The 23,314-nt window shown below is 43.6% G+C and overlaps 1 protein-coding gene across 2 annotated transcripts in view; it reads right to left on the minus strand.

Annotated features, from left to right (window-relative positions):
- MERTK (MER proto-oncogene, tyrosine kinase) overlaps positions 1 to 22,492 on the minus strand; it is a 113,195-nt gene extending 90,703 nt beyond the window's left edge. Inside the window, exon 1 of one of the 2 annotated variants that reach the window (XM_041754787.1) lies at positions 22,268 to 22,492. In XM_041754787.1, the coding sequence (XP_041610721.1) occupies positions 22,268 to 22,328 (61 nt within the window). In that variant the 5' untranslated portion in view covers positions 22,329 to 22,492. Of the gene's footprint in view, positions 1 to 17,574; positions 17,742 to 22,267 lie in introns of those variants that run through there. The other variant, XM_041754788.1, reaches the window with a different exon arrangement.
- Between the last annotated feature and the right edge of the window lie 822 nt (positions 22,493 to 23,314).

Here is a 23,314-nt window from a genome sequence, read left to right on the forward strand (position 1 = left end):
TTTGGAGCCCATATCCCCTCCCTTCCCCTGCAGTGCCCTGTGTCCCCCTTCCAAGAGAAAGGGCTGTACCAGGACTGCCTCCCTTCCCCCATCCCCATCATTCTGGCTGCTATTTGAATCATGGCCTGGGCAGCTTCCCTGTCATCTAGTTTAAGGGCTCTCCTTCTTTATCCCTAAGGCTGGCAGAGGCCAAACCCAGAACAAACAGAAACTTGTGGCTTTAGTTTTTGTTTCATTTTATGTAAACATGAAGGTTTCTCAATTGATAAAGAAGTAGCAACAATACTTAATAAGAGAAGAATTTAAAACCTTTACTCTGAGATCACTTGACTCAATTGTCCCCAGATTGTAAATGGTAAACATTAACTTCCCTCGAGTGAATGCACACCACCACTTGAGAAAAGTGACACAGAAAAAAGGACCATTCATGGGATGAAACTGACTCCTGAACAGTCCCGTTTGTACCAACGGTAACAAAGCCCTGCTAGCAGAAACCAAGTAGCTGACCGGGATAGAATGGGCCTGGCAGGAGCTTTGGGAAGCAAGGGGAATGTATGGTCTGGCTGCTTCTGCATGGACGGGTCACAGCTGTCGCATGGCGGCAGAAAAGAGGGAGTGCAGCAAAACCCCGCTGACATGCCTGCACAGAGGGAAGAAACCAAAGTCAGGTATAAAACATGGTTGTTGGTAGATCAGATTTTCCACATGCCCCCAACGAGGCATAGGGTTGCCAGCTAAAAAACAAGATGTTCCCGTTACACTTGAATTTCAGATAAGTAACAACTGTGCCAGTACACAGGGATATACTCAGTCAAATATACATCACAGTATCCATTTTAGCCCAAACCAGGGGCAGCCACAGTGCCAGGAGTCAATTCATTGTTGCCCTCCCACAGGCTGGCCTCCTGGGATGGGTCTGGAGGGGCAAACAGGGACCCTAGCACATCAAGCTATTCAACTTCTCTGAGCCCTGAGGGTGTAAAGGGGCTCAGACCTTTAAGCAACAATGATGATAATAACCAGGATCACTTCCCCACTTCCCCTGGTATTTTTTTTGGCTTAAGACAAAAAAGCAGGGATGCCTGGGTGGCTCAGTCGCTCAGGGCATGATCCCAGGGGGCCCCACATCAGGCTGCCTGCTCTGTGCGGAGCCTGCTTCTCCCTCTCCCTGCAGCTCCCCCTGCCTCTGTATGTGCTCTCTGTCAAATAAATAAATAATGTCTTTAAAAGAAAAAAAGGCAGAACCTACCTGTGCCTTTCCCCCTTGCGCACACATTTCAGCAGTGAAGTCCCAAGGCCCTCATGAAATCCTTCAGCCTGTACACTACTTTGTGACTTGGGCATTTAACTTTTTCTTGTTAAAGTTAACAAGAAAAACAAGTCCTTTGCAAAAGAAGCTTCCCAAGCAGACGGCAACCCTTAAGTTTTTTCTGTAAAGGAACACCAATTCAGCCAGAAAAGAGTTCCAGAATCTGACTGTGATTCTTCATCATCATCTTCTAACTCTCCAACATGCCTTCAAAACTAGCAGATATCAGACTCTCCAAGATAGGTGTTAAATGGCTTTTTTTTTTTTAACACCATGGCTACTTTTCACCCAAAGCTGCACCCAAGTTTATTGGTCAGGGGTGCAATTTGGGTATCAGGACTTAAAAAAAAACATATCTTCTAGCAATTCTAATGCATAGCCAGGGTTAGACCACCTGGTCTAGGGAATGAATCCAGTAGCCCAAATTGCCTTGGGTAAGGGAGCTCTTGAGAGTCCAGCCTAAGAATCCCCACCCAGAAGGCTCAGGTTCGAATGCCTGTGGTTTGGGAGCACGATAAGTGTAAGAACTCTGGAGTCAAAAAAGGAAGGTTTATCTCCACCCAGCTCAGCCACTCAGGTCAGAAGACCTTGTACAAGTCACTGGTCCAAGTGAGACTCAGTCTCCTTGTTTGTAAAGTAACAAACAACCTTACATAAGTAACAAACAACCAACAACCAAACATAACACCTCCTTCTTTCAGAGATAATAGAATGCTGCACATAAAACTCCATGCAGTGCCTGGCATGTACAGACATGCAATAAATGGCACGTAAGATTTTCATAACAGAAACACCTGATCTGTCTTGTTTCAAAGGTGCAACTAGTCATGTCTGGACCATCAATGCTGAACATATGGGACCAATTATGCTGACTTAGACCATTCAACCTCTTGCAGTGAAATATGAATATATGTTTACTTAACTAAGGGTTTTCCTTCTCTTTCCCCTTTGGCAGCACATCAAGTGTTACAGAAACACTGAAAGAACACTTTCTGGCCAGAGTAGAGCAGTTTGCCCTGGGGTGTCTGGGGTTGGTTCTCCCCAAGGGCCAGATGTGGCTTTCGGGAGATCTAGGAGAGACTCTCAGTCTCCAAGTTTAATTCCTCCATCATATCACTCCCAACACATACATTTCAGCCCACCAATACCTGAATGCCTACTAATAAAAAGCCTTTATCGGGGCGCATGGATGGCTTAGTCAGCTGAGTGTCAGACTTTTGACTTTTGGCTAGGGTGGTGATCTGGGGGAGAGGGAGTGGGATCAGCCCCATGTTGGGCTCAGCAGAAGCTTGGATTCTACCTGGGATTCTCTCTCTTCGTCTCCCCCGGCCCCTCCTCCCACTTGCACACACGTGTTCTCTCTCTCAAATAAATAAATAACATCTTTAAAAAAAATAAAAAGCCATTCTTCTAAAGAAAAAATTACTTCCTTTTAAAATGTGACTATTTCTGGAACATCAAACATCTAACAAGAATAGTTTGCCAAAGTCTTTTCTAAAGGCAGTGGGCAGAGAATGCTGTCCAAAAACATATACTTTTCCCTATACTTCCTACTGAGTACAGTAAAAACAACAGAAACAAACATTAAACAAACAAACAACAACTACTCTGAAAAGTGGAGAGAAGGCATCTGAACTGGGGACTTCAGGATGCTAGGCACCATCATGATGAATTACCTGGGTTTTCCTTCGGCTCCATATGTCTCAATTTGGAAATGTTACCAGGCAAAGACCACTACTAAAAACAAAACAAACACCAACACAAAACCCCAACAAAAACCCATTTTTCCCCAGTCAAAAGACCAAGAAAGGGAGAGTCCATCAAGACAAAAGGCTTTTAGACAATAAACTATTTTCCTCCAGGTAAACCACCCAGAAAAAAATATGGTCCCACCTCCACCCATGCCAGCAAAGGTCAAGTGGGGAGCCTAGACCTCCACCCTTATTGGGTTGAAAAGAGGTGCCACAACTATTCCATCGGGTGGTATCAGAGAGGGCCAAGTAGAAAGCTGGGCCTCACTGGATTATGTTAGTAAAAACCATGTGGGAAGCCTGGATTTCCACTCCTATCCGGCATTAACGAGGCATCCCTCCCCATCCCCACTGGGGTGGTATCAGAGAAGGCCCAGTAGAGAGTTGGGCTATTCACTGATGCCAGCAAGGCATCTCTCCTCTTCCCCTAAGATCAGTGGAGGTAAAGTGGGGAACAGTTAGGAAGTAATAAGGCCTCTCCCAGATAGGAGGTATCAGTGCAAACCTAATGGACAGCCAGAACTCCCATCCCACCTCTGACCAGCAGTAGCTCACACTCAGATGACAATGGAGGCTGAAGGGAAAACAGAATTCTACCCCCAGCAGGCAGTGAAGAGGCAACATAGTTCCCCAGCCAGCCAGAACAGTCCAGAGGAAATCCAGTATAATAAATGATACAAAATAAGAGCCAGAGTCTCATAACACAATACCCCATAGGTCAGGTTTCAATAAAAAATTTGATCTCAAACTGAAGGAAATACCAACACCAAGTGAAAAAGAATTATCTGAAAAAGTTTTTTTTTTTTTTTTTTAAGATTTGTATTTATTTATTCATGAAAGATATGGAGAAAGAGAGGCAGAGACACAGGCAGAGGGAGAAGCAGGAGTCCAATGTGGGACTCAATCCTGGATCCTGGGATCACAACCTGAGCCGAAGGCAGACACCCAACCACTGAGCCACCCAGGTGTCCCTGAAAAAGGCTTTAAAAAAAGAATCATAAAAATATTTCAATGAGCAAGTATGAACATGAAACACATGAAAAAATGGAAAGCCACAGCAAAGAAATATAAAGTCACAGTAAAGAAATCAAATATATAGATTTTTTAAAATGCAACTTTTTGAACTTTAAAATACAATAACCAAAATAAAAAACTCAATGGGTAGGCTCAATAACAGAAGGGAGGGGTTTTTGTTAAAGAAGAAAAAAGAGAATCAGTGAATTGGAAGACAGAACCATAAAAAATTATCCAAACTGAACAACAGAGAGAAAAGAGACTAAGAAAAAAATGAACAGATTCTGGAACCTATGGGACTATTACCAAAGATCTAACATTTGTATCAACAGAGTCCCAAAAGGAGAGAAGAAAGAAGAGAGCAAGATTGAAAAAGCACTTGAAGAAATAATGCTGAAAACTTCCTAAACCTGAGAAAAATATAAATTTACAAATCAAACATCTGAGTGAACCTAACATAGGATAAACCCAAAAAATATCCACACCAAGATACATCATAGTCAAACTTCTGAATAGTAAAAACAAAGAAGACTTTTTTTCAAAGCATTGAGAGAGAGAGATGATGCCTGACCTAGAGGGGAAAAACAATCCAAATGGCAGTATACTTCACATCAGGAACCATGGAGGACAGAAGGAAGTGGCACATTGCATAAGTGCTAAAAGAAAAGAACTCTCAACTTAGAATTTGTCAGAAATGAGGGGGAAACCAAAATATTCCAGATGAAAGAAAAGTAAGAATTTGTCATCAGCAGACATACTCTTAAAAAATAGCTAGAGAAAATTCTCTGAACAGAAGGAAAACAATAAAAGAAGGAAACCTGAATCATTGGAAGGGAGGGAAAAACACAGAAAGCAAAAATATTGGTTAATACAATAGACTTTCCTCCTCTTGAGTTTTCTAAATTATGCCTGATAGTTGAAGAAAAATTAGAACACCATCTGCTATTCTGCTATAGTTCTATATATGAAGAAGAAATATTTAAGATAATTATGTTTTAAACAGAGTAGTAAAGAAACTTAAAAGGAGATAGGGATTTTATAATTACCTTGAACTGGTGAAACAGCAATGCCTAATAATATCAATATCAATAATTATGTTAAATGTAAAAGATCTAAGTATATTAAAAGGCCAAGATTGGCACAGTTGATTAAAAAATTACCCAGGGGTGCCGGGTGGCTCAGTCAGCTAAGCATCTACCTTCAGCTTGGGTCATGATTTTAGGGTCCTGGGATAGAACCCTGCATTGGGCTCCCTGCTCAGTGGGGAGTTTGCTTCTCCCTTGCCCTCTGCCCCTCCTCTCCCAGCTTGTTCTCTCTCTCTCTCTCTCTCTCTCTCTTTCTAATAAATGGATAAAATTTTTTGAAAAACCACATTACTCAGCTGTCTGCTGTTTATAAGAAATCCATGGCAAGTATAATGATACAGGCAAGTTGAATGCAGAAGACAGTAAATGATACATCATGCAACCATTAATCAAAAGAAAGCAGGATAGCTACACTGATATCAGATAAAGTAGAATTCAAAGCAAATTACCAGAGACAGAAAGGCAAATTATATAATGATAAAAGACTCAATCTACCAAGACATAGCAGTCTTTTTTTTTTTTTTTTTTTTTTAAATTTTTATTTATTTATGATAGTCACAGAGAGAGAGAGAGAGAGGCAGAGACACAGGCAGAGGGAGAAGCAGGCTCCATGCACCGGGAGCCTGATGTGGGATTCGATCCCGGGTCTCCAGGATCGCGCCCTGGGCCAAAGGCAGGCGCCAAACCGCTGCGCCACCCAGGGATCCCAAGACATAGCAGTCTTAAACGAATGTGTACCAAAGCAAAGAGCTGCAAAATATGTGAAGCAAAAACTGATATAACTGAAAGGAGAAATAAATCAATACTTGTAGTTGGAGATTTCACCACCTCTCTTTCTCTCCAGAGAAATGAAGCAAAAAAATACAGCTATAGAAGAACTTGGTGACACTGCCAGTGGAAAGAATCTAGTCCACATTTATAGAACATTCCACCCAACAACACCAGAATCCACATTCTTTCCAAATGACGATGGGATATAAACCAAGATAAACCATACCCTGGGCCATAAAGCAACTCTCAATAAATTTAAAAGAATTAAAATCACACAGTTTGTGTTCTCTGACCACAATGGAAATAATTAGAAATAACAAAAAAGTAATAGGAAATTCTGCAAATACTTGCAAACTAAACTTCTATATAATTCCTGGATCAAAGAGGATGTCTCAAGGGAAATAAAAAAAATATATAGAACTGAATGAAAATGAAGATATATCAAAAGTTGTGTGACATAATACAGTGCTGAGGGGAAAATTTATTCAGTAACCTAAGCTCAGAACACAGACAAAGGAGAGCAAAACAAAAAATAATATATTTATAAGAAATGAAATTGCAAAAAAGAAAAGCAACAGAGAAAATCAGTGAAACAAAGAACTGGTTTAAAAAAACCAATGAAGGGGATCCCTGGGTGGCTCAGCGGTTTAGCACCTGCCTTTGGCCCGGGGCATGATCCTGGAGTCCCAGTATCATGAGTCCCACATCAGGCTCTCAGCATGGAGCCTGCTTCTCCCTCCTCCTGTGTCTCTGTCTCTGTCTCTGTCTCTGTCTCTGTCTCTCTCTGTGTGTCTATCATAAATAAATAAATAAACAAATCTTTAAAAAAAAAAAGACCAATGAAATTGACAAATCTCTAGCAAGACTACAAAGAAAAAAAGACACAAATCAGTAATATCAGGAATGAAACATGAAATATTACTATTCACTGTACAGATATCAAAAGGGTAATAATTAAATGCTATGAAGAACTCTACACACAATTTCGACAGTATAAAGGAAATGGACTAAATCCACGAAAGAAACAAACTACTACAACTCATCCAATATGAAACAGATAATTTGAATATACCTATAACTATAAAGAATATTAAATTCATAGTCTAAAAAATTCCCCCCAAAACAAATTTCCAGGCCCAAATGGTTTCACTGGATAATTACACCAAATGTATAGTATCTTCCAGAAACTAGAAGAGGAGAGGACAAAAGCCAATATATTTTACAAAACTGGTGTTGTCCTGATACCAAAACTAGAAAACAAACACAGTACAGAAAAAAAGTAGAGATCAATTTCCTTCATGAATATAGATGCAAAAGCTCCTTAACAAAATATCAGCAAATGGAATTCAGAATATATAAAGAGAATTATATACCAAGATCAAGTGGAATTTATTCCATGGATAGAAAGTTGGTTCAATATATGAAAATCAATCAATGTCATCCACCATATTAACAGGCTAAAGAAAAAAACAGTCATATAATCAGATCAATCATTTAACAAAGTCCAACAACCATCCACAGTTTTTAAGAAAATAGGAAGAGAAGAGAGCTTGCTCAACTTGAGCATCTACAAAAAACCAATAGCTATCATTTTATTTTGTGGTAAAAAAAAGGTTCATTCTTTTCCTCTTAGATTAAAAACAAAGCAAAAATGTCTGCTTTCCCCATTCTTAATTTGTTTTTAAGTAGATTCCATGCTCAGCATGGAACCCAACACAAGGCTAGAACTCACCACCCTGAAATCAAGCCCTGAGCTGAGATCAAGAGTTGGATGCTTAACCAAATGAGCCATCCAGGTGTTCCTGTATTCCACAGTCTTAGTCAACATAGTACTCAAAGTTCTAGCCAATTCAGTAAAGCAAGAAAAAGAAATAAAAAAGCATCAGAAAGGAAGAAATAAAACAGTCACTATTTACAGATACGACAGTCTACATAGCAAATTCCACAGAATCCATAAAAAATATCCTTAGAACTAATAACCGATTTCATCAAGGTCACAGAATACAAGATAAATATACAAAAGTTATTTTATTTCTATATACTAAGTCATGAATATATAAACATCAAAATTAAAAATATAATACCATTTATAATCACTCCCAAATAATGAAATACTTAGGTAAAAATCTAACAAAGCACATACAGAAATCATATCCTGAAAACTACAAAGCACTGATAGGCTAAATAAAAGAAGATCTAAATAAATGGAGTATGAATCGATTCTCCTCAAAGTGATATACAGATTGTAGTATAATAAAAATACATTTAACTGGTCCTTGTCCCCAGTTCCTGGCACAGAGCTCCTAAAATCCCCAGAATTGCCCCAGAGTGAGGGCAGCCTGGGTGGCTCAGTGGTTTAGTGCCTGCCTTTAGCCCAGGGCGTGATCCTGGAGACCCGGGACTGAGTCCCACATCGGGCTCCCTGCATGGAACCTGCTTCTCGCTCTGCCTGTGTCTCTGCCTCTCACTCTCTCTGTGTCTCTCATGAATAAATAAAATCTTAAAAAAAAAAAAATTTCCTGAGTGAGAGCACCTTTGTAACACGTCTGAGCTCATGCTAATGAGATGACTTAGGTTGGGGCCTCTGAATGCTTCAGGATGGAGCTGGTCATCAGAAAAACATGGGATTTAGAGGGTTAGAATATTCTGACCCACACCCAACCTCAAGGTAGGAGGGAGGGGCTGGAAATTGAGTTTAGTCACTAATGGCCAATGATTTAAAAAACAATCATGCGGGGATCCCTGGGTGGCGCAGTGGTTTGGCACTTGCCTTTGGCCCAGGGCGCGATCCTGGAGACCCGGGATCGAATCCCACATCGGGCTCCCGGTGCATGGAGCCTGCTTCTCCCTCTGCCTGTGTCTCTGCCTCTCTCTCTCTCTCTCTCTCTCTCTCTCTGTGACTATCATAAATAAATAAAAATTTAAAAAAAAAACAACAATCATGCTCATGTAATAAAACCCTATGTAAAAATCCCAAACAAGGTTTGGGGACCTTCTGAGTTAGTAAACACATCAATGTGCTGGGAGGGTGGTACACCCAAAGAAGGCATGGAGGCTCTGAACCTCTTCCCCTACATATCTCTTTCATTTGGCTATTCCTGAGAGGTATCATTTATAATAAAGCTGTAATTGTAAGAATAGTGCTTTCCTGGTCTAGTGAACTACCAAACCTGAAGGGGAAAGGATGGCATGGGCACCCCTGAATTTGTGGTCAGCTGGACAGAAGTGTGGGTAGTCTGGACACTTGATTTGAGCTGGTGTGTGAAGTGCATAGCAGTCTTATGAAATTGAACCCCTAACCTGTGAGGTCTACACTAACTCTAGGTAGTTAGTATCAGAACTGAATTGAATTGTAGATGCCCAGCTGAGGTCGGAGAATGGAGAATTTGCTGTTGTCGAAACTATATATTTGATGTCAGAGAAAAAGCACATACAGATTTAACATACAATTTCCTAAAATACTAGGAAGATTTTTTTGTAGATAAAAACAATATACTTCTAAAATTTGTGTGGAAAAGCAAAGGATCTAGAATAGCTAAAACAATTTTGAAAAAAGAAGAATAAAATAGGAAGAATCAGTCTCCCCAGTTTTGAAACTTATTACATAGCGCAATAATCAAACTGGATAGTATTGGCAGAGGTACAGACAGATCATTGGAACAGAAGGGAACTAGAAACAGATCCACACTTTTTGGCAAAAGTCAAAAGCAATTCAATGAAGGAAAGATAGCTTTTTAAACAAATGATGCTAAAACAAGTGGATATTCTAAGACAAAAAAAATTAAACTTGACCTAAGTCTTACACTTTATTCAAAAATTAACTAAACATGGGTTACAGATATAAATATAAATGTAAAACTATAAAACTTTTAGGAAAAAAAAGAAAATCTTCAATATCTAGAGCTAGGCAAAGAGTCTTGCCACTGAAAAGTATGATTCATAAAAAGAAAATTTGATTGATTGAATTTCATCAAAACTAAAAATGTCTGCTTTACAAAAGACCCCATTAAGAAGGAAAAAACCCCAAAAACCACAGACTTGGAGAAGTTATTTGCAAACCACCTATCTGACAAAGCACTAGTATCTAGATTATTAAAGAACCCTCAAAACTCAGTAAGAAACCAACAACCCAATTAGAAAAGGGCAAAAACATGAAGAAATGTTTCACCAAAGAGTATATATGGATGACAAATATGCACATGAAAATGTGTTCAACACCGTAAACCATCAGGGAAATTCAAATTAAAACCACAGTGTGGTATCACTTCATACCTGTCAGGATGGCTACGATGAACAACAGTGGTATCACCAAATGCTGTCAGGAATGCGTAATCTCAAGGGCCCACACAAGTAGAAAAGGAGGCAGAAGAACTAGTGTCAGTGTTAAAATGCCAGAAGGACACAATCCATGCTTGCTGGCTTTGAGATGGAGAAAGGGGCCAGGAGTCAAGGACTATGGATGGCCTCTAAAGTTAGAAACGGCAACGACACAGACTCTCCCTACAAGTCGCAGAAAGAAGGATGCCCGCTGTCACCCTGATTTGATTTTTTAATGATTTTATTTATTTATTCATGAGAGACAGAGAGGCAGAGACATAGGTGGAGGGAGAAGCAGACTCCCTGTGGGAAGCCCGATGTGGGCCTTGATCCCAGGACCCCAGGATCACGACTGAGCCAAAGGCAGACACTCAGCCACTGAACCACTCAGGAGCCCTGTCACCCTGATTTTAGCCCCAGTGAAACCCATGTCAGACTTCCGACTTACTGAACTGTAAGACAGGATATTTTGTTGTTTTGAGCAACTAAATTGGTGGTAATTTGTCATGGCAGCAAATGGAAAATACAGTATTATTCCATTTATATAGCATTTTTGAAATGACAAAGTTACAGAAATGGAAAACCGATTAGTGATTGCCAGGGGTTAAGGAGGTGAGAGGGCAGAGGGATAGGAGTAGGCTCTGAAAGGGCACCATGAGGGAACCCTGTGTTGGTGGAGGTATCCATGTCAGTATCTGGCTGCCATACTGTACTACAGTTTCCTAAGATATTACCCTTTGGCGGAAACTAGGGGAAAGGTACACAGGGGCTTCTCCATATTATTTATTAGAAACAGCATGAGAATCTAAAATTATCTCAGAAGTGTTATCTTAGGGCAGCCCGGGTGGCTCAGCAGTTTGGTGCCGCCTTCAGCCCAGGGCGTGATCCTGGAGACCCAGGATTGAGTCCCACGTCCGGCTCCCTGCATGGAGCCTGCTTCTCCCTCTGCCTCTGTGTCTCTGCCTGTGTGTGTGTGTGTGTGTGTGTGTGTGTGTATTCTCATGAATGAATAAATAAGTCCTTTTTTTTTTAAAGTGTTATTTTAAAAATCCAACTATGTTTAAGGCAAAAGCCATAGCATCTGTATTATTTGCCTGCACTCACACTCTGCCAGCCTTTCTACCTGCACGATCTTCTCTGATCCTAGGCAGGGAGTATCATTGCGCCTAGTTCTAGTGAGGAGCCTGAGGCTCACAGGTGCTAAGCAACTTGCACAGATCATCACAGGCGGGAAGGAATGAAGGGACTCCTCCCAGTCACACTCACCCTCGCCTCTCCAGTCACATTCAGGCCCTAGCTCCTAAGCCTCTACTTGAGGTTAGTTCTGAGGGCTGGCAGAACGGGGCTCCAGTGTGCTTTGTGTCAGGCAAGGGGCGGGTAGGACATTCAGGGGGGCGGCTCTGGGTGGTGAGGCTGGAAGGCCAGTGGGTGCTGCTTAGATGGTCTAGCCTGCTTTGCACACTGCCTACAACCAGTCCTGAGCAGCATTACCAGACCTATCTAGAGTATACTTGAGGTATGCCTCAGATGAGATCTTGCATGGCAATAATGTACCTAGAAGATGTACAGTATGAACGCTTTTCTCTACTCTAATGTCAGTTTGGCAATTTTTGATGAGGCTGAAATTGCAATACAACCTACAACTTAGCAATTCTACCCTTAAAGACTCATACATGTCCACCCACAGTGAGACACACATGCAAGTTGATGGCCATCTTAACTTGAGTAGTGGTTTTGACACCTATTTGTCAAAACTCATCAAACTCGACCCTTAAAATCTGTGCATTTTATTATAGCAAATAAATCTCTATAAGGGAAAGATTACAAACAAGAATGCTCATGGCAATGATGTGGGAAACAAAGGCAAAAGAAAAAATATTTCCTCACTACTTACAGCCTACTGACAAGTCCTTAAAACAAGCAGAGGGACCTTCCTCAGGGAGCTCAGCTGCCTGATGTTGACGCTTTGGCAAAAGGCAATCTTGGCTTGACATTGTCCTGACTCCCCCAGGATCCTTTGAGTCTACTTTATGAAAATTCCTTTGGAAACTTCTTTGTCTCTACCCCAAGATATATGTTGTCAGTCATCCTGCAAGCATACCACCCACTGACATACATCCGAAGGGTCTCATGACTGAGGTTTTCAGTAAACAGTAATACATGACCCTTTCCTAACAATAGCTAGCCTCCTTAAGGTCCTGGAAACCTAGTTTCCAAAATACCTGGGAGGCCTGTGCTGTCCCTAACCCCCTCCCAACTTGAAAGTGCACAATCACTCCTCATGATTCCAGTGCAGCTCCAGTGGCGCAATCGGTTAGCGCGCGGTACTTATATGATTCCAGTGCACTCTTTCTGTTCCCAGGTCCCGTCCTCATGCTTTAATAAAACCACCTTTTTGCACTAAAGACGTCTCAAGAATTCTTTCTCAACTGTACTGCAAACCTCAACATTTCTACATCAGCAAAACTGCCTGTAACAGAAAAATTTAGAAAACTCTAAGTGCCCAATAAAAGGAGACCAGATAAATAAACTACAGTACATCCACATATTTGCCTATGAAGATAAATAAACTAGGGCAACACGGTTCAACCCAGACGAGCCTAGCAAACTTAACACAGAATGAGAGAGCAAGCTGAAAGCAAACACACTATTTACATAAAATTTTATCACATGTGTATAGCAGCAGCTGTAGCATCCTGCTCAATGCTCAGTCCCCCTTTTCCTACAAATGGGACCTGATCTCATTCAGGGAGCAACCTGCCTTGTTACCACATTTGATTGGTCACTCTTCCCTGCAGCCTGGGATTGATGAAGTTTTGGAATATAGGTGAGGTCCAGAGCCAATGACCAAGAAAGAATTCTTGAGATGTCTTTGGTGCAAAATGGAGGTTTTATTAAAGTACGGGGACAGGACCCATGGGCAGGAAGAGCGGCTGCCCCGGGCCTGTGAGGGGTGGCTGATTATATACCTAGGAGTTGGGAAGGGTTTGAGGACAGTGTACTTGCTAAGGAATTTTGGAAACAAGTTTTCCAGGACCTTGAGGGGGCTAGGTATTGTTGGGAAAGGTCACTTATTACCGTCTAATAAAACCTGAGTCATGACCCTTCAGATGTGTATCGGTGGGCCATGTGCTTGGAGGATGATTGCCAACACATATCTTGGGGGGTTAGAGATAAAGGGAAATGTCTAAAGGAATATGTTAAAGTAGACTTACCAGATCCTGGGGGCCGGGCTAAGATTGCCTTCTGCCCTTAGCAAAGCATGAACATCGAGGGAGTTGAATCTGTAGAGGAATGTCACTCTCCCTGTTTCAAGGACTTGCCAATGTGCTATCCCAAGCTCGTACCTTGTCCTTAGCTAGCCCTGTGTTCCCCCATCAGTATGGCCAGGGGAACCCAAGCAGAAGATTCAGACACATTGCATTGGTAGAGTGTAACAAGAGATGTGCACGGAATGACTCAGACTCCTCCTGGTCAGGGCTGCACCCTAAAGATTGGTTCCATAGGTCCTAGGTGGGGCCTGGGCTTCTGTATTTTGAAAAAGCTTCCTAGCAGACTTTTTCCTTGGCCTCCTAGCCACAATGCTTAGGAGATTTACATCCTATAACTCACATTATAAAATATTGTGATTGTAATATAAAATTACATCATATATGAATAGACTTTTAAAAATGATAAAATTCAAAAAAAAAATAAAAATAAAATAAAAATGATAAAATTCCCCCTGAATGCTGGGATTTCTGCTGTGCACCCTGGGAGACCGTGCTCTACTCTGCCCAGCCCAGAAAGACTACATAAGCATCCCCAGGTCTTCCAGAATCCGAGAGTCCATGCTCCCTGCAGATTGGACAGTAAGAAGCCATAATTTGTTTGGGCAGGTCTCAGAAACACACATTTGTGTAGCTGGAAGGGCTATTTCATGGAGGCACAAATGGCCCAGGCGGCAGGGAACGGCAGCTGCCCACAGTAAAGAACCCAATGGCATGACTCATTTTTAAGAAAGATGCCTTAGTGCCTCTGGCCTGTTTCTAGGCTGATGCCTGAGGACACCCACAGCCAGAGTCTGGTGCATAGCTGGGAGGCTCACACTCGAGCTAAGGGAGTGTGTCTGGAACTGCAGTGAGAAAGCGTTCCATCATGCCTCTCCCCTTCAGACAGAATCTGTTTTCTGCCCAGAAGGTGCCCCAGAATCACCTATCCACCCTTCCATCTGATCTGGAGTGGTGGGGATCTGGAGTTTCAGAAAGGTGGAACACCATATCCCAGGTATCCCTGCAAGTTAATACCAAAGCTGGGATGAGAACTTATATCTCTGGACTCCCAAAGTGGTTATATTTTTCAACTAATGCTTAAGATGCAATGCTAAAATCTAATGAGCTGCCTCTTTTCCGTGCTCCAAAACTTTCAAAGAACATTGTTTTCATCAACAAATCTTCAAATCCTGAGCCAGAATTGTAAAAAGGCTTAAGGGCTGGTTTCACTTCCTGTGTGGAGGCAGCCTGCCATGGACTGCAACAAGTGGAAAACCAGCCCCCAAAACAGGCGGCACTTGGGATCCCATGAATATTTATCACCTCACTGTGCATTCACTAAGCAGGGCAGGGATAGAAAACAACTTTCAGCAAGTTTGAGTCCATGTTCTAATATTCTCCATTAAGACAGCTTGTTCCAACTTGTAAAAAAAAAAATCATTTTCAAAAACCATAATGAGGCCAGTCTACTGTTAGTAGCTTGAACAAGCCCTAAAGCTTAAAATAACAAAACAATCGCTTCTCCAAGATAAACAAGGCTTTCCTTTGTGTGTCTAATGAGAGGCAAGAACACAGCTAAAGCAGACTCTAAGATGTTTACTGTTCTGAATGCTGAGGTAACCGGAGCTCCCCCGGCCCCCGCCCCCAGAAGAGCAGATTATACAAAAAGGGATCTGTCCCAGAGCATTTGCCTGATTGTCAAATGCCAACCTGAGACCTAGGTCCTAAGGGTGGGCCCCCTCCTGAGCGAGCTACGGTAGGGTGCTAACACCATGATGATCAGATCTGGCTGGGGCTCTGGCTCACCCCACAGACGCCAGACAGTATCTTTGAAGGAAGAGACTGAAAAATATCCAGAAGACACCATTAATGACTGGGTATAAGGAGACATAGGAGCATAGAATTTGCTTCCATGAAAGTCTATAAATTGAGAAGAAATGAAATGGGTTTTCTCCAAGCATAAGTCTCTCAAACATTCTTAGTTTTTGGTATAAAATTTCTATAAGATCTTGGTCCAAACAAAAAGTCAACATCTGTCCCCTCTGTCTCTTTCTCTGTCCTGCTCTGCTCCTCCCCAACTATCCCCAAGACTCATGGAAAATCCATTTTACCATTAAGTGAAAGAACTGAGCAAGTTTCTCTATGAAATGTATATAAGAAATAATCAAACTTTCTTCATTTATTACTTTAAGGCACCATGAACTGGGGCGCGTGGGTGGCTCAGTCATTAGGAGTCTGCCTTTGGCTCAGTCATGATCCCAAGGGTCCTGGGATCGAGTCCTTCATTGGGTTCCTTGCTCAGCAGGGAGTCTTCTCCTTCTGATCTGTGTGCTCTCACTCTCTCTCTCTCTCTCAAATAAATAAATAAAATCTTCAAAAAAAAAAAAAAATAAAACACCAGGAACTAAGGAGGTGACCTGGACGAGGCAGTGTAGGGCTTCCCTAGCAGGTCACACCCGCTGGATCCTGCAGCCTGACAGAGGCCCTGAGAATGAGAACAGCAACACTGCTAAGAAGGCAGGCTGTCTAGCTGCTCCACATGCCGCTGCAGCCTAGCTGAGAGGTCTCATAAGACTGAGGAAGACCAGGGCCTTGCTGGGGTTAAAAATCTTTATAGGGGCACCTGGATGGATCAGTTGGTTAAGTGTCTCCCTTCAGCTCAGGTCATGATCCCAAGGTCCTGAAATCGAGCTCTGCAGGGAGCCTACTTCTCTCTTTACCTCTGCCTGCCACTCCCCTGCTTGTGCTCTCTCTGTCAAATAAATAAATAAATAAATCTTTTTCTTTTAAGATTTTATTTATTTACTCATGAGACACACACAGGGAGAGGCAGAGACATAGGCAGAGGGAGAAGCAGGCTCCCTGCGGAGAGCCTGATGAAGAACTCAAACCCAGAACCCTGGGATCATGCCCTGAGCTGAAGGAAGACACTCAACTATTGAGCCATCTAGGAACCCAATAAATAAAATCGTAATAAATAAATAAATAAATAAACAACAGAAAAGAATCTTTTATACAATTCAATAGCTGCAATTCAGCCAAAGAAAACTGAGGCCTGCAAGGGAGAAGGTGCCGGACTGGCAGGTGCTGGCAGTACTTCTGCTCTCCAAGAGGAGTTCACAGATCCTAATGAAATTTTCAACCGCTGACAGGCTGCATTTTCAGCCTTCAGCTGGAGGCAGAAGGACTAGAAGAGGGGTAAACAGAATAAGTTACTTCTCAATCTGAGGTTAGCAAATGGGAGTTTGTAGGAGGCAGAGGAGCCAGAGGGCTTTCCTCAGGGTACCTGGGTGCTGGTCCATACCTGTCACCCAATAGGAAGTGCCTAGGAGCCAGGAGTACATCTGGAGCTCCTCGTAGTTCCATTTGCTCAAGGACCACCCACACATGCACACACTCACACACGTACACAGTTAATCTAAGAAACAAAGCCTCATTTTGTATCCACTGCAGCCAGAAGGCTTCACTTGGAAAACAGAGTTTTAGCGGATAAAAAGGAAAGGGATTATCTGGATGTTTACATTTAAAACCAACCAAACCAAAACAAATGCAAAAATAAAAACAAACCACACCCACTTTGGAGTAACATTATGTGGGAAAAGTTGAGCAGGAATTGGACTTCATTTTTATACCTTCCTGAGAGGCACATGACGGGAAGCTATTCCTGTACTATGTTAAGTCCGAACTCAATAAGTGAAGGAAGCAGGGCAGGGGGAGGGGTGGGGAGTGGCAGCAGGGCAGGCCCTGCCTCCTCAGATAGGCTACAAGTGACAAGCACGGGTTTTGCAAGCAGTACTAGGAACAAAGCCCTAAAGAGCAATGACAAGGACCTGGACGCTCTAGGTCTCTAGGACGACAAGCACAGCTCCTTCCCTAAACTGCTCTGACCGGTGGAGGGTGGCCCACAGCTCTGTTTTCATATTTCAGGTCGCACCTTTGGTACATTTCAGAGAGTAAAGAAGAAGCTTTCCCCGCAACACCTTTTGTCTAGGAAAAAAAACATTACCCCGATTTTGAGCTCAGAAGAATGGAGGCAAAGCATCGGCAGTGATGGCTAATATTTTTGGAGCATTTACCATGTGTCCTTAGCTCACTGCATCCTCCGGCTGGTTCTGTGACTAGGGAAGAGATCCACGGTACCAGACAGGAAACTGAGGTCTTGAGTTACCCATGGCCCCCAGGTAGGACATGAAGCCAGGCTTGCTGCCTACCCAGCCTGCCTGTTAACATTTTCATACCAGTCCCAAGAAGCTCATGTGGTGAACCTGCTTTTTCCCGGTTTTTTAATAATCATTAACCTCCTGCTGAGACTCATACCAACCCAGAGCCATGGGCTTTCGGTTAAGATTAAACTAGTGACACCATGTGCAACAATGTGCATGGAACTAGTGGGTATTATGCTAAGTGAAATTAGTCAATCAGAGAAAGACAATTATCCTATGATCTCACTGATATGTAGAATTAAAGAACAAAATAGAGATCATAGGGGAAGAGAGGAAAAATAAAACGACGAAAATCAGAGTGGGAGACAAACCACAAGAAACTCTTAATCAAGGGAAACAAACTGAAGGTTACTGGAGGGGAGGAAGATGGGGGGGTTCAGGGTAACTGGGTGATGGGCATTAAGGAGGGTACATGATGTAATGAGCCCTGGGTGATCTATAAGACTGATAAATCACTGACCTCTACCTCTGAAACCAATAATACGTTATATGTTAACTAATTGATTTTAAAATTTTAAAAACACACACAAGAAAAGAAAATCATAATTTTTTTTTTTTTTTTTTTTTAAAATAGGCGCCTGACTGGCTGAGTCTTAAGGTTAAACTTCTGCCTTCAGCTCGGGTCATGATCCCAGAGTTCCGGGATAGAGCCTTGCATTGGGCTCTCTGCTCAGGGAGGAGCCTGCTTCTCCCTCTGCCTGCTTCTCCCTGCTTGTGCTCTCTGGCGCACTCTCTCTCTGTTAAATAAATAAATCTTAAAAAAAAAAAAAAAAAAAAAAAAAGATTAAACTAGTGAAAATGGGCCAAAGTCAAGGCACTCAGGGTTACAAGCCGGATATCAGGCAACCTGCCTCTGGGAAGGAGCTGCTAACACTATTTTTAACGTGAAAAATTAGTTTTTGACTTCCCACTCACCCACCTAGAATAGTTAAGAAAATATAAAATGTCAACATTGCTATATTGGATTAATATAGCCCAAAAATCTATCTTCTTTCGATGTCCTAAGTTACCTAGTAATACAATCACTCTGGCATCACAGCAAAATATAAGATTATTTTTTATCAACGAAGCCCCAAGCACAAGGGCATGGGGAGCGTCTGCATTCTGTTTCTGGGTGAGCCAGCAAGAGCAGAGTAGCAGGAGGAGCACATGGTGAGATCTACAGAGGCTTGGTCCTTTAGTACACTCCACAAATACTCACTGAGCTTCTGAAATGGGTGAAGCACTGTGCCATCTCACCATCAGGTAGTGAAAAGTGTTATCAGTAATTTAAATTCAGTGGAAAGTGTGTGTATGTGTGTGTAACTCTGGCTGAGGTGGGAGTGAGGGAAGGCCTCCTCTAGGACATCTGAGCTAAAACCCAAGGAGCCAGCATGCAGCGATCTTGGGGAAAAGATTCCAGCCAGACGGAACATCCACTGCAAAAGTGCTAGAAAGACACTTGTGGCTGGAGCAGTGTGAACATTAGAACAAATGGAAATGGGGCAAAGGGAGTGGGAGGCTCTTCATGCCCTTGCAAACCATGGGAGGAATGGGGAGCTGCTGGAGAATTTTAAACAAGGGGACAACACAGTCCAATTCATCTTCACGATTTCATTCTGGCGATTATGCAGTAAGCAGCGGTTACACATATGCGTTCATTTTCAGGTGAGGAGGACTAATGTCCTGGCTCAGCTTTTCTACTCAGCAGCATGTTCCTGAGTCAGGGCATCTAAAGATTCAACTTGTTCAAAACCAGCTCTGACTGGTAACTCACTGGCCCTGCTCTTCAGATTATCTGGAAATTATTTCTAAAAATCAAATTGAAAAACATAATTATTGTGAATTTTAAACATATCTGTGTTCCAGTCATCACTTTGAAAAAAAGCAGATCAGAATGCCTTTATAAAGTATTTATTTTTAAAGTGTGCCCTGCTTACTTCCAAAAAGCATTTGAGGCCATTGTCATCAAGCCTGTAAACAACAGGACAACTTAAAGTTCTCTCCAGGAGAATGTTTATAATATATTATAACGCGGGTTAAGGCATCAGCTTGGGAGGGAAATGCTAACTTTGAAGGGTTTTAAAAGCCTAATTTGTTCAAAGGATTGAGTTTAGCTACACGTACTGCTTCATCATGGGTTAGATCCTTCACTTCTATCCATTTTCGTATTTTTCTTCCTCTATTCTCTCCCTGGTCCTCTTGAGATCCACCCTTTGCCTGGTTTAGCTGCTCACTGGCTCCCCCATCCAGAGACTGAGCAGAAAGGACGGATTGGAAAGCTTGATGCCCTTGGTTCAGCATTTTCAGTTCTCTGTGTGTGTGTGTTTGTGGGATGGTATTTGTGTGTCCACATCTATGTCTATGTATTCGGCAGGGGTGGGAGGAGTCCCTAGGTTAAAGTGATATGTAAATTTTAATTATTTATCCATTCCTCTCCATTGTATACACACACATCCCTCACTGTGTCCCTCTTTCTCTCTCTTTCCCTCTCTCTAAAATTTTAAAACTGGACAAAAAGTCTAATTTCCATTTTTAGTCTCTACCCATAGCATTCTTACTTCTGTTCTAATTCTGCCAGTGAGAATCCCATCCTTTAAGCTTTCAAAAGGTAAGATATAACATTGTCAGACACCTTACTGGTAAATTCAAGATAAAAAGCAAAAGGTAGGGTACCTGGGTGGCTCATTCAGTTAAGGAGTCGACTCTCAATTTTGGCTTAGGTCTATGATTTCGGGGTCCTGAGATGGAGCCCTGCATCAGGGTGGGTATGGAGGCTGCTTAAGATTCTCTCCTCGGGGCACCTGGGTGGACCAATTGGTTAAGCATCTGCCTTGGGTTCAGGTCATGATCCTGGAGTCCTAAAATTGAGTCCCACATCAGGCTTCCCGCTGAGTGGGGAGTCTGCTTCTTTGTCTGACCCTCCCTCCTTTCATGTTCTCTCTCTCAAATAAATAAATAAAATCTTTAAAAAAAAAATTCTCCTTCTCCCTCTAGCTCACTCTCTAAAAAAAAAAAAGAAAGTAAAAAGTAGAAGAAAAACTAGAAAAATTTTTCATTCTTCCTGCTGGGTGGGTTTTAGCAGAACTTTTATGATTGATTATTTGACTAAAGCTAATTGCTGCAAAAGGTTTTTAATTATGGTTTTTAAAAATTTTGGAGAAACACACCATTTAAAAATATCTCAGAAGCATCAAAACTATCATTTCTGTTGCTTTTCCCATAATTTTCACCACATTCACTACCCTCCAAGACTATTTATGGTCAGTCTTCACTAGTAGCAAAATAGAACAGATTTGCAGCAGATTATGAAAAATAAATCTGGCAGAAATGCCAAGGAATTCTTTAGGGTTTGGTGGGGGTGGAGAACAGAACTGTTTAACTTCTTTGATTGGTTTTGGCTTTTGATGTTTGCTTCAAATTGCTATGTGCCCTCAAATTATAAATTGCATATGCAACTTAATGTGCAACTTAATGTGCGCTGCTTAAGAATTTTTTATTTGAGTGACTAAGCTTTCAAAGGAAATCCTCAAAGGAAAACATTAAAAAAAAAAAAAAGAAAATATTTTAAGTAAATTGCCTAACTATAAATTGAACTTTCCAGGTATTCTTAACAAATATCTGTGACTGTAATTAGGTAAACGCTATTCAGCCATGTTTATGATCAAAAGAGACAAAAACAAAACAAAACAAAAAACACATGCTGAATGGAAATAGAAAACTTTTAACTAAGGAAAAATGCCAGGGATGTGTTTATTCAAAATACCCCTCCCCCACACACACACCAATTTATTTTTCTTTTTGGCAACACCTGGTTAAGCTTCTCCCAGCTTCCTCAAGAAATGCAACAGCGACCAAACTTTTACCTTGTGAATCACTTAGCCTCCAAACAGGCTGTTGATGCAGAAAGGAAGCCGCCTTGCCTTGCGTCTGTCAGTCTAGAACTTTATTGGAATGTAACAGAATCGGGACAAACCTAGCAGCAATAACAAGGGTTAAAAGAACGCTTCCCTTTGTCCAAGGTCCCCACACTCACAGGGGATCCCTACAAAGAGGTGCTAACATTGCCCTTAAGGACCCAGGGGGAGCAGACAGGGGGGCAGATCCCCGTCTTCGGTCGATCGCAGCACCAGGAATGTGACCCCCACTCCCCAGCTTGCTGGTCTCCCGGCACCGGTCCCTCGGGAGATGGGGCCCGAGGCTCCCGGAACGACTGCCCAGAGCCGGGGTCCAACCAAGCAGCGATGTCTGGAGGAAAGTTTTCAGCGCCTTCCAGACCAGACCTGCGACAAAATTCCTCTGGATCGAAAACTTGGGGACCTGCAGCGGGCGGAGCTCGATCTCCTCCTCTGCGGTAAAGGGGAGCTCTCGGCGCCCACCCCTGCGGGTCTTCACCGGGACGCGCACCACGACCCATCCCGGGCGCCGGGTCAGCGGCGGTGGGGGCGCCCGCGCTGCACGCCCTGGCACCGCGGCGCGTGCGGAGGTGCTTGCAAACGTGCCCCCGCGGGCGCGCACCGTCCCCGGAGCTCCGAGGCGCGAGCCCCCGGCCCCCATCGCCACTCACCTCCCCTCCGGAGCGCGCGGAGGAAGAACCACAGCAGGAGCGGCAGCAGGGCCCGCCCCATTCCGGGGCCGCGGGTCTGGAAACTGTCTCCGATCGACGGCAGAGGGACGTCCCAACCCTGCCCAGTCCCGGGGCGAGCGCGCCAGCGTGGTGGCCCAGGGCCGGCCTCCGGGCAGCTAGCGCCCAAGTGGCGGCGCCAAGCCGCGGGCAGGAGGCGCCTAGGGCTGGAAGGGGCGGGCCGGGGGCCGAGTCCGCGCGGACCCGAGCCAGTTGGGGTGGGGAGGCGGGCCGCCAAGGGGAAGGAAGGGGACTGGGCTGGACGGCAGGGGCGGGGAGGGGCGGGCCCTGGGCGAGCCCGAGCGGCCCCGGGATGGGGGGCGGGGGCGGGGGCGGGGGTGGAGAGACTAGGAGGCGAGGGGCGGCCGGAGGTGAGGAGGGGAAAGAGCCCCAGCCTGTGCGCCCGCCCGGAGTCCGACACGTGTGGGTGGGAGAGACACAGAGAGGGAGAAAGTTGGAGGGAAGTGGAGGGCTTCCGAGGCCTCCGTCACGCCCAAGAGGAGGGTCCAGCACCTTGAAGCCGCAGCGACCCCCAAATCCAGACGTACACGACCCAGAAAACCCTGGCAGCAACGTTCCCAGAGGCGAAGGCCACCGTGGCACCGCTTCCCGCCGAGCGCCCCCTGGGTACCTGGACAAAGGTGTGAGGCCCGGCCCCGCGGCGTCGGGGAGCGCTCTGCCTCCAGGGGGAGAACTTTTTGCTGCGCCCCCGTGAGGAGTCAAAGAGCGGTGACACTGAGGCAGGGAGATGAACATCCACAATGCTGCGACCAGCAAGTGCAAAGGCACCCCCTGAAGCTATGAAGAGTGGAGGAGCCAGGAGGGCAGCTGCGAAGAAAGTTCATCATAAAAGAAAGCGAAGCCACTTTTACTGACAATTGCAACAGTAACTTACATATTTTCTTAAAGGAAACATTCTTAGGGTTATTTTATTTTTAAAGGTGGATGGATGGATGGATTTGGGAGAGGGTGGCAGGAGAGGGCAGAGAG

This window comes from Vulpes lagopus, chromosome 5, assembly GCF_018345385.1.
Source record: "Vulpes lagopus strain Blue_001 chromosome 5, ASM1834538v1, whole genome shotgun sequence".
Lineage (NCBI taxonomy): Eukaryota > Metazoa > Chordata > Mammalia > Carnivora > Canidae > Vulpes > Vulpes lagopus.